We start from the raw sequence: 12,568 nt of genomic DNA, 5'->3' as shown, positions 1-12,568 counted from the left end.
ATCTCACTCCCTCAGAGTAGTTACAGCAAAAGACTACTTGAATGCAACACAGATTTTAAGGTATATCAATAAATAGCCGTACTGTTGTTGAAATCATTTGGGATATCAAAGGCAATCGATGCAAAATGTTCTAAAATAAATGTGATCCACATCAAAGTGTAACAAGGAGTAATTCAACAGCATTAAATCTAACACCTTGCCACAAAGTAAGGGTAAATGACTGAGGACTCTCGCAGTAGACGGTTTATTAAAAGGGTAAACTGATTATCCCAGTACGACTGAGACTATTTCCAGGAACCCTCGTCAAAAGAGGGAGAACAGCAAATGTGTTAACATCGTAGACGTGAATCCTAATGCGTATCTATGTAATATTTCATGTTCGAATTACTAGAGCAAAAACCCTTTGTCAGTTATGTTCAACTAACCTTTCTGGCCAAGGTCTAACACCAGCACACAAGCCCTATTAGTGGCTAAATCCTTATCACATATATCTGTACAGATGAACCAGTGGTATGCTTGCTTGTTTGCATTATCAACAGCTACAGACTATTTGTTGGAAGAAAGTGACATCAATTAAAATAAGATCACTAAATAAAACCTAAAGCAAAGAAAACTGACAACACCAAATATGTTGACTAACCTCTTGTCAATCTATGCCTCTAGCGTTGTCTTTGACTAAAACAATTGCCTTATTGTACATAATTAACTGGAGACATCTCTAGCTGATATCTTTAAGTTAAAAAATGACCCTATTCACCTGGGGTGTCTCACCTTATGCGCCTGCTAGAAAACTATTTAAAATCAGTACAGCATAAAACCTTAAGCAGACCAATCACATTTTAAATAGTGTTGATTTATCTCGGCATTCCCATGCTTTATCACTGCAGTTCTAAAAAAACAAGTGTTGGCGCTCTCCGTGGATCTGAGCCTGAACATCGCTTGAATGCAAAGACGCTCTCCATGGTGCTGAATCGGCACCGTGTATATATATATATAAACTCCACCTCGTAAACAATCTGAATTGGTCTAAAATTATTTCTGTAGACTAGTGCTGCTCCTAAAGTCGCATACATATGTGTTCATATTTTAGACTCCGAAATTTTGTTGAAAACGAGAAGACGTCACAAAACAAATGTGGGGCACAAGTGTCTATCAGGATCCAAGTTTGGGATGCAATACATGAGGAGTATTATCACCCATATTTGCTAACCTGTATCTGGAGAATGCCGCGTGGACCGTCCACTGTGCTGGGCGAGTTGTCGAACACTCGGTCCCGGTACAAAGACCACAGCCCAACGTTGGAGAGGAAAAGTAGAGCCGCTATGAGCAGTCCAGCGAACTGCAGCAGCCTCTTCTCCTTCCGCCTCATCTCTCCGGGAGAAAGCTTGTGAAGTAGCGGCGGTGGAAACTAGCAAGCCCCGACTGCCTGCTTCCCGAGTGGAGACAACTTTCCCACGGAGTCTGACTGACTGGGGTACGCACCGCTTTCAAGCTACTCTAAATACCCTCAAGGACGCAACTTCCTGTCAGAACTTTCACAATAAAACCCACTAAGACTCATCAATTGGCGAATTAAAATACAATAGTCAAAGTAGTAGTCTTTGTGTTCCCTGTAAAAACAATGCATATGGAAAATGGTAAAATACCAGGATAACCAGTGACACTTTGGTGGTTGCAAATCCAGTTTCACAATTAAAGAGACGTTTCAAATCTCACAACATGCTCATTAAATGCATTCATAAATGCATAGAAATTGAGTCAACCAAATACAATCAACCAAAGTTCACCAGGATTATGATAGTCAGTCAAGGTAGTTCTAATAGCATATCAAACAATAGGTTTAAAAGAGAGAAAAATAACAAAAATGGCCCCAGGTAAGAATTAAAAAAGTAAAACAGTGCAGCTAAGGACAGCTGCCACTGTTATGCTATGTTAAGAGCCTTTTGAATAACTATTTTAATAAAGAGTTATAGTCTGTAGCATAATGCAGGTGCCAGAACAATGCGACTGAAATATATTTTAAAACACATTTCTATTTATGTTTATTTCATAATATCCTATCCTAAATGTTATATATATATATATACACATATATATATATGTATATATATATATACATTCGACTCTCCTTTATTTAGAAGTATGTTGGTTTAAGTTGTCCTGCAGAGCGACTTCCCCATTCCCCTCTGCTGGGAATGACATCAATCATTCTTTTATTTTGAAGGCACAGCACTTAACATCCTGTGGTTTTCGGATTCTCTTCATCAAGCTTGATTCGATGTATTATTTTAGAAGAACACTGACGGTTACTCACTGGATCACATGTTGAACAAGCTTAGTTGAATGTAGTGTTTGCTTAACCTGAAAATCCGACACATTTATCCAGCTGTGATAGCAAAAATATAAACACATTGCGATACTAATTAGGTAAAGATGAAACAAATCAGGTAGATAAATAGTCAGGCTCCTCACTACCTGATTATATGTCTATAATAATATCTAATGTTATATGATTATATGTTCATTTGGAAAGAAAATAAAACTAGTCATTGTGAATGCGGCAAGAGTGAAAAAAAGATGAAGAAGAAAAGGAGGAACAGTATGGGTCTCCAGGTTCCTGGCCTCCGGCGGTTCTTCTTCTTCTTCTTCTTCTTCTTCTTCTTCTTCTTCTTCTTCTTCTTCTTCTTCTTCTTCTTCTTCTTCTTCTTCTTCTTCTGTATATCTAATCATCTCAGAGGAGCACACGTGTCATGGCAACCAATCTCCTTCATTCCAGCCCAGTAATACCTTCAGGGTTATTACTGCTGACCTTTTTTCTTTGGTGTCATCATACCATCCAGGTAGCCAATGATTTCCATTCATTTCTGAAGAGACATTACACCGTTATGAGTCAGGGGATCCACCTTAGTGAGCATCATGCTTTAGAGGTTGAAGCATTGCAAAAGAATGTGCACCAGTCTCTCATATTAATACCTGCCTTTCTATATTACACTCCAGCAAAAGACACCTTTCTATCCATTGAATGAAATTACTCTAAATGAACGTGTTGATATGATTGCTTATTATGTCATGTAGTTGCTATGTATGCACCATTGTATTGACGAATAAAGGAATTCTGATTCCCATCACAATTGGTGTTGCATTCTCTCATGTAAACTCTCTTTCACAAACACACTCAATGTATCTTTATCAAATGTGTTTTTCTGTTATTTTTCTTATCTGTTTTGCTGGTGATCCTCTGAAGAGTCTTAAGGAAATGGTTCTGTTTATTTGACCTGTAGGATCACACAGCTCAGCTCATTGAAACAGAATGATGCTTCAGTAATTGCTTATCGGGGAAGTCACGCCACGGCCCTTTATGAATGAGCTCTGCTAATGGCTTTCAGCACAGAAGAGTCAATCAGTGATATGCCATCAAAGGATAGTAATACCGGCATTTCCTCTGCTTTGATGCTCTCCGAATTACCTGGACTTTTTTTCCCCCCGCAACCTCTATCAAATCCACACTGAGCCTGTGACACGGGCGTGAGGAGTTATAGAGCGTCGATCCCCCTCCACATGCAGGGGTTGCAGGGTTCATCCATAATTCATTTGGGAAGACGCTGAACAGATTGAATTGTCACAACTCAGGCTGGTACAGATGGAGGGAGAAGGAGAGGAATGAGCTCTCTCTCTCTCCCTCCAGAGCGGGAATAGAACGAGCAGGATTAGCAGGGAGTGAGACTCTAACACATCCTGGGTTCAAGTCCGCTCTGTAAAACAATGTGGCTAATCTTCAGTTAACCCACACGTGTTCTTTCTACACATGACTGTCAAATACAAGGGTTAGTGGAGATTAGGTAGATGCTTGACTGGTTTAGAAATGGGGATTTGTTCATTGTGTGTGTCAGAGGTTACAGCAAATCGAATGCCACATGAAACAATAACGAATCAATGGGTAGTTTGATTTCAAGAAGACGAGCCGTGCTATCAGTGACAGTCAGACTATGCAGCAAAGTGAGTGAGAATCACTGTTGCAAAGTTTTATATAAGTCAATTGAGAAATCAAGGGAACTTTGGGCACGATGATGCAGCAGTTTTGGGCTGGAGGACAATCACATGGAAACGCAACACTTAACATGCAGCGAACACAGAGTGTGCAAAACGTTGATATTGCAGTAATTATCCTGATGGCTGATCATCTGTTTATCTCTGACACAAGTGCTGATGGTGTTTTAACACATATGGCTAATAGTCTGTCGTCTCTCATGAGCCCAAAGCTTCCTTGAATGTTTGTGATGAGTATTTCATTTACTTTTTACAATCAACATGTATTGCAAATGTGAACCTGATTTTGAGAAAATCAGAAAGAGAAAATGCAATGCTTGTTTCTATACATTACCATCTTAAAGATATGCAGTATGTGGAGCGCATTTTACATTTGAAAGAAACAAGATGACATATTTTAAAGTCAACCAACCAAGCTAAAACGTTTCAACATGAACCTGGAAATATATGTATTGACGTCAAAGTTGTCACATGTCACTCGTGTTCATAATTTATACACAAATTCAATTGTATTGTAATTTCTCACATCGTGCTTGTATCCATACACCAAACATTTCCACTACAGCCAAGTGTTACAACTTTTTGAATCACTTTTATTTTCTGCACTTTCCATGCAAAGATGCAGATTAAAACAGGTGAAAAGAAACACAAGATATGGGTTTTGATAACAAAAGAAGTTATGGATAAAATGTTTGATACAACAGAAACATTTCCTTTACTTTGTTTACAGTGTAATGCAATTGTCTCTTGAAAAAAAACATGTTTCTGGTGTTTTTGTCATGCTCACTCTCCATTCTTTTACACAAGTAGCTCATACAGACCCTTTGGATAACAATACCCATGTTAAATACAATTGGGGCTAATCATTCAAATGTGTTAATATAATATACAACTATTTTTCTCATTCTGTTTTCCCTGTATGATAGAGGGTCTGTGTCAGGAAGCTGGCAAGTTATTATAGAGTGTGGAATCACAATGTTGTACGAGCATGACTATAAACTCGGCTGGGTGACATGCTGTTTGATACTCATGGCACCTGTCACTGTAAATAGAGTTTGTAAACTGTACCCTGTACATTATGTTGTTTATCATCCTTATTGTTGTTCTGTTGTTTTTATGTTACATGTGTAACTAATGTCCTGCAGGTCACCCTTGAAAAATAGATCCTTTGATCTCAAGGGGCTTCATCTGGTTAAATAAAGGCTACAAACAAACAATAAACATTCAGACGTGTTTACCGTCTAGAGACGCAGCAAAAATATTTAACACAAAAATACATTTACATACGGTTTGCATAATTTGAAGAAGCCCATAAAACATGTGTATGTAATGGCTTTGTGTCATATCATTGTAAAACCTCATTAATGAAATATTGCCGTTAACCTGTGCCATGCACATGCTATTCTCCATTCCTACGTCAGTGTTTTTAATTGAGCTAAACAGCGATTAACTGAACATTACTGCTGGCACTGTTTTCCTGGACACAAAACAGATAAATGTGGGCAATTATTTCTGCCCCAGCAGCTTTTCCCAATCTATCTCACCTTTCTGTTAGTTTGAAACTGAAATGATCCCTGTGGGTTTTCTGTGGGGATTTGATAAGAGTGGTGATCATCACTACTATCATACATCTTTAAAAACTGCTCAAGGTGAAGCTTCCCATCCTCACTACTCAGCCTGCAAGTCTTTTCCCATCTCCAGCCATTACATACATACAGCCCTATGAGACTCAAAAAATGAAAACAGAAGCCACACAATGTCCTTTCTAACGTGAAGAGCTTGAAAGTTAACATACTACACGTACACAGAAACATAAAAGGACCTTTTACTCAGAGGGAGAGAGACGCAGGGTGAAGATCCACTTCCTGGATGGAAAATGATTCAGCAACTATTATGATAATTGAATAATTAAATACTTTTCCAGAAAATATGACTAATATTCTCAAGTTGAAGCCTACTGTAGTTTAGCATGCACATGTTTTGTATAGTTACCTGACTGTCTTTGAAGTTGGACTGATGGCTGAAAAAACAAGACATTCATTTGGGCTTTAAGAAATTGTCAAAGCCTGTCCGTCATTAAGTGAGAATCACAGCTTAGCCATGTTTGTGGGATGTCTGCAGGTACAACAAACAACAAGTTAGGTAAATGTGGGATGTTCTTTGATGCGTAAATAATAATATTTGATTGTAGTACAATTCACTTTTTCATTTCTGGCCAATCAAACACTTTTTTAATAATGTGTAAAATTGAAAATGTGTGAAATTATAATCCTGATCAGTACCAAAAAAAAGGAAACACCACGCACTGTAAAAAGACATCATTTTGTTAAAGACTATCATCATACTTGTAACGTCATGGCTAGCTATCTGCTCTCAGAAGTATAGTTATCTATCTTATGGAACTTTTGCCCATTGACGCTCAAATCTTCTGCCTACACCGGCTTTACAGCAACACGTGCAGGATGTGCTACAGGTTATTATGTCCTTCCACCCTGGGACTTGAGTACGTCTTCCATCACACACCGTTATGTTTTAATGAATGTAACACTGCAGCTAAGCACATTTCAAATGTGCATTCATCACTTATATAGCCTATATGGCTGCACAAACAACATCCCATAATGAAACTCCTGGGCTGCCTTTGCTTTCTTGGTACTCAAGATGCTAAAGGAACACTGCCTACACAATTTATGTGTGAAAGTGCCCTTTCTTAACGCCAGGAAAGGTCAAGAAGGGGTAATTCACCTGAGAAATTACAGTAGCACATGGCCGAGAGAAATAATATGAGGCATGACTGCTGAGTGGAATGGTGGAACTGAAGCAGAATTGTTTTATGGTCGCACTTTGCTACCTCATCGGATGCTTTCTATATAATTGCTCAGCTTTTCCAGCTAAATCTATAACAGAGCAATCTGTCATGTCGCACAGGAGAGTTTAGGAAGGAGATTAATCCCAAGGAGGAAGCTATAAAAGCTATACATGCTGTAAACAGACTACTTAGTGCAAGACTGGCTGTCTCTTCCTACCTATTTTAAACTTGCTAAAGTTGAAAGTCAGCCAAAAATTACGCTTTCAGGAGCAGCCTCCGGTATTTTGCAGCCTTTATCTATAATCAACTAGACAAGGGAATAACAAATACAGGCTGTTAAATGAACATTTGTGCAGACACTAGAAAATACATGCCCTAAAAGTAATACGTTATCCCCTCTATTTAGCATTTAATGCCACTAAATTATAATGTTCAAAAGACACTAGTGTAGCTGCAAACATATGGATGCTTTTAAGTGTTTAACAATGCATTTTTTAAGTGAAGTGATAGAAGTGCTGGTTTTCGACAGTTGCTAAATGTTTGTTCTGATTACGGAGTCAAATTTGACGTTAAATACAATGCTAAGAGCGCTGTAATGATCTGCAGAGCAAAAGGGGATAAGAACCTTTGTTTTCCAACATTCTACCTATCAGGACAGGTGCTGTCTGTTTGCTGTAACACTAAGTATCTGGGACACATCATCACAGATGAAACGGCTGATGATGATGACATGTATAGACAGCGGCGTGTCTTATATATACAAGCCAACATGTTGGCTAGAAAAGTCTCTTGGTGTTCAGATAAGGTTAAGGTGAACCTCTTTAGAGCTTATTGCACTCCTCTCTCTACTGCCCCCTTGTGGGTCAAGTATAAGAAGGCGAGCCTCCGGAAGCTCCAGGTTGCATATAATGACTGTTTGCGTATACTGCTTAGAAAACCAAGGTGGTGCAGTGCAAGTGAAATGTTCTGTAATGCACGAGTCAACACGTTCCATGCTCTTTTGAGAAATCTAATGTAAAAATTCATCTGTCGATTGAATGTTTCTCATAACTCTGTCATTATGCTGCTGTCAAATCCGTGTTTCAGTGCTGTACGATACCAGTCACCTCTGTGGAAACATTGGTATAACTGCCTTTTTTAATTTATATTTGAGTGTTGTAACTTCGATACAACCAACGTTAATATCTAGGCCGTCTCCGATCCCGACCTCCGGTGCTGATAAGGCTCCGGTGAACGGCCGTCTAATCTTTTTAGGACTAAACCCCCCAGAATCGACACGCAAGACCAACGTAATCTGTTTAGGGGGGCGTTTACAGCGTGGCCTCTAACACCAAACTGCCCGTCGTATCCCTATTTTAGACACTCCAGCCACGGATGTCCGACCGCTAGGATAGCAAAACGGAGTGTATAGTGTAGTAGGTGTTGGTGGGCTGGTAGAACCCCAGAGCAGTATCAAAACTAAACCCTGTGTCGTTGGGAGACCCCTTGGTAATTAGGGCAGCTTCAGGACCCACAATCCCTAACCCCCAATTTGTATCCCCAGTTATACCAATCAAAACAATGCAAATGTAATATCAAACAGCCAGAGTCAAACATTAATATCACAGCAGTGACATTACCACATCAGCAGAGCATATGTCATATTTCAACATCAATCAAAACCACATCAACCACAGTAGCCAATATGAAACTACAGTTTAACCTTAGCAGAGTTTCTATTCCCTTAAACTATTTCAAATCCAAATTATCAACTAATGTCAGCCTGTCCCAAGGAAGGGTGTTCTTACCTCACTCTAAGCCCAAGCAGATACCTTCAGAGACAACGAGAGAGACCAGGAGTTGGGTCGAAATGTACAAAGTACAAACCGGTTTTATTAAGGTTTTTTATCAAAAAGAGAGGATTACAAGAATCCTAAAAAATAACAAAGACACAAGGTTAAAATACAAAAGCAACAGGTTCACAAGTCAAGTGTCCTAAAGGCGTCTAAAAGAGCCCAAGCCCAGGCCCAGGGCTTGGGCCTCAGAAAACTTCCCCCAAGCTCTCAAGCTCTCAAGCTCTCAAGCCTTCAAGCCTCAAAAAGCCTAAAAAGCCCCCCTTTCTCTTCACACATCATCTTTTATAGTCTCTTCCCTCCTCCCTCTCTGCATCAGGTGGTTTCCCCTTTTCTATCTTTGAGAGAGAAGGAGGTCACATATGTTCAACTTTTACTTAATGAACAATTAAAAATGTAAAGTTAAAATAAAACAAATAAAGACATATAGTAATAATATGCAATTGTAACAAAAGGGAATATGACATTTTTCATGTTTAGAATCACGTTTTTTCTTTAAACATTGCATTTCAAATATGCAAACGTTATACTTTAATTTATTAACAGAGACTTCATTTATTAACAGAGACAATAAGGACTTCAATAAGGCAATAAGGATTCGCTGGCCAAGGAAATTGATTCAAATCTTTGCGTAGGTCGCCTGCATCCTGTGCTTCATTGTCTTCATACCCGCTGTAAGCGCTTTCAAGGTGTCAAAAACCACAAACGCCTTCTCAGAATGCTAGCTGGAACTTTTACGCTTGTATTGCCCCATCAGAATGTTCTATCTCGTGTCACATGCCTGGTTTCACACGTCTGAAAAGACATGATGGACATACATCCTTTCTATTTACAGCCAATTTAGCATCTTTTTATGGTAAGCTTAATAGAGGTAGGTGAGGTAAAGGTCGGGTCTGACACGGCCACTTAAACAGCAGAAATGAAGCTTAGCGCAAGTTCAATAAGGAAGACCTAACACGAGTCACTTACACGTCACTCGATGGCTCCCTTCCCCCCTCATTAAATATGAGGGCGTCACCCCTCAGCAGCCAATAGCTGCACATGCTAAATTCCTTAAATGCCTGCTCTTCCTACCTGTCAGTTGTCATTTGCAGATGACCGCAAAGAGTAGCAGTACTACAATACTCCTCCTCGTGAGAGAAAAAAAAAAGCACAAGAAAAACTAGCTCAAGATGTCCAACTCGGACAATTCAGATCACGAACCTGGTATGGAATTATTCGAGCCTGGTTCGGCTCCCCACAGCGGCCTATCACCAGAGGCAGACTTCCTCATCGCCCGGCTCCTGCAGCAGGGCATCCCCACAGCCCCAGGCCTCACTCACTCGCAGCTCCGAGAGCTCTCGGATCAGGTCTCCAGCACAGCTCCCCAGTCCGGGGCAGCAGCTCCAGTCAGCTCCCCAGAGAGCAGGGCGAGGACGCGGAGGTAAAAAAAAAAAAGAAGTCGAGCCCTCCAGGATCCCGTCCACCTCCAAAATCCACCCCTTCCCAGGCTCGCCAGTCCGGGAGCGTCACTAACACACCCCTCATGGAGAGTAGCGTGGCCGGCTCCCTGCAATCCCTGGCTAGCTCCATGATAGCTATCGATGCTCGCCTCCAGGCCCTGGAAGACTCCGTCACAGGAGCTTCGACTTCCGTGGCACTCAGGTCAGGTACTAGTGTTAACGAAAATGTTTGCACTCACCCACACAGGGTCGGGTTGTAACGGAATAGATGTAACGGCGTTACGTAATCAGAAATACAAAAAATCATGTATATTCAGCGGGCGTTACATTGAAAAAAAAAAAAAAATTGAACATTGCTCAACTTTTGAAGCGAGCAACGCCAGCAACGCTCCACGTCGCTTCCCAAAATACAGTTCTGCTAAAAGTGACATCACCCTATTCAAAGTGAATGGGCAGGAGCGTTGGAAGCTTTAACGCACGCCACCGTGTGGACGGGCCGTCACAGTAGCTCTGCGCCAGAAACCTCGTGGAGGGGGAAAGAAAAAAAAAATTGGAATATCACCCCTCCACTCCCATTATCATCCCTCAGCTAGCAGCTGCGCTATCTACTCACCCAGATTCCGTGTTTGTTGACTATCTCCTGTCAGGGCTCTCCCAAGGCTTCAGGATAGGGGTCCTCCCATCTCACACAGTGACTTTCATAGCAAGAAACTTACAGTCAGCCGCTAAAGAACCCAACATAGTTTCCCAGCTCATCGACAAAGAACTTCTCAAAGGATATATAATCGTCCCTTTTAGCTCCTCCCCCTTCTCAGTGTTCCATTCAAATTCCATAGGAATAAGCCACGCGTAAATAAAAGGCTGATTTTCGATCTGTCCGCTCCCCGCTCCGGCCATTCGGCAGCGTCAATAGCATCATCCCTCCAGATCAGTTCTCCCTTCACCATGCCTCAGTGGATAATGCAATAAAGATGATCAAGTTCACAGGGCACGGAGCTCGGCTCTCCAAAGCGGACATTACCGATGCCTTCAAAATCATCCTCATTCATCCGTCTCAGTGGAATTCGTTCGGTATTAAGTGGGAGTCCAAACTCTATTTTCACCGTTCGCAGAAGCAGCCCCTGCATCTTTAATTCCTTCTCGGAAGCGCTCTGCTGGATCCTTCTGAACATCGTCAGAATCCCCTCCGTCCTTCACCTACTGGACGACTCCTCCCCATAGTCCCACCACAGGACAGCTCAGGGATCTCACTGGCCAAGCTTAAACACTGCTTCAGGAGTTAGGTGTCCCTCTCTCCGAAGAGAAAATGTTAGGTCCCGACACACGCTTGGAGTTCTTAGGCATCATCCTCGACTCCATAGACATGAAGGCGTCTCTCCCCTCCGACAAATTGCAGCGCATCCGGGACATCACCAAGTCATACTGCGAGCAACAAGTTATCACAAAACAACAGTTGCTCTCCCTTCCCGGACACCTCAACTTCGCCATGCACGTCATCCCCCAGGGGCGCTCGTTCATCTCCCGCCTCCTGGACGCAGCATCAGCGGTCGACAAACTCCATGACTGTGTTTTCTTAGACGAAGGCTGCCGCTCAGACCTACGTTTCTGGTCCCTCCTGCTCGCCCACTGGAACGGAGTTACTTTCTTTTACGATGACCTCGTGCGTTCCTCTGACTCAATGAGGTTCTTCACGGATGCCGCCCAATCCGTGGGTTTTGGGGGTTTCTTCCAGGGAGAGTGGTTCGCAGGGTCATGGCCCCTGTCAATTTCTACCTCAAGCAAGTTCTCATTAAATCCGGGCTATCACCTATATCATACCCGGGACATTCCTTCAGGATAGGTGCAGCCACCTCTGCTGCTAATCAAGGTCTCTCTACCTCATCCCTACAACAACTAGGACGGTGGTCCTCCTCCGCCTTCACAACCTACATTCGCTCGGACATCAGCGCCGTACGGCTTCCCAAAGATCTCTCAGACCCTAACTATGGTATCTATGCATATAACTGGTGGTGGCTCATAAACACATTCACAAGTATACATGTCTCACTAAGGTACCTGATATTCAAACTGCATTCCTGTCCTAATTCCGCGGGCCCCGCCCACAGGGAATAATGTCTCGTCTCACGCTGCAACTACATGTAACGGGCTTCATCTCCGGCACACAGGTATTAAATTCCCAGGCCTTGCTCAAACGTATCAGTGTAAAATGTATTTCCTGCAGTCAGGCGTGGACTCGGGCCACCGTACACCCCCGTGGCAGTTACAAAATAAAGAAAGAGTAAAGAAGGAAAAGAAAGAGATATCCTGTGAAGTCAGGCATGGACCCAGGCCACCGTACACTCCGGTGTCAGTTACAAAACAAAGGAAAGAGAAAAGAGTAAAGAAAAAGATATACATATATATATATATATATATATATATATATATAGCCTGCGAAG

At 41.7% G+C, this 12,568-nt stretch overlaps 1 protein-coding gene across 1 annotated transcript in view; it reads right to left on the bottom strand.

Moving 5' to 3' along the window:
• Positions 1-1,448, bottom strand: part of LOC117458727 (polypeptide N-acetylgalactosaminyltransferase 10-like) — an 83,150-nt gene extending 81,702 nt beyond the window's left edge. Inside the window, exon 1 of the mRNA XM_034099361.1 lies at positions 1,211-1,448. Coding sequence (XP_033955252.1) covers positions 1,211-1,369 — 159 coding nt within the window. The 5' untranslated portion in view covers positions 1,370-1,448. The remainder of the gene's footprint in view (positions 1-1,210) is intronic.
• Between the last annotated feature and the right edge of the window lie 11,120 nt (positions 1,449-12,568).

Source organism: Pseudochaenichthys georgianus, chromosome 14, assembly GCF_902827115.2.
Source record: "Pseudochaenichthys georgianus chromosome 14, fPseGeo1.2, whole genome shotgun sequence".
NCBI classification, from domain to species: Eukaryota; Metazoa; Chordata; class Actinopteri; order Perciformes; family Channichthyidae; genus Pseudochaenichthys; species Pseudochaenichthys georgianus.
Note: the sequence above shows the minus strand (reverse complement) of the source record. Positions and strands in the feature narration are given on the sequence as shown.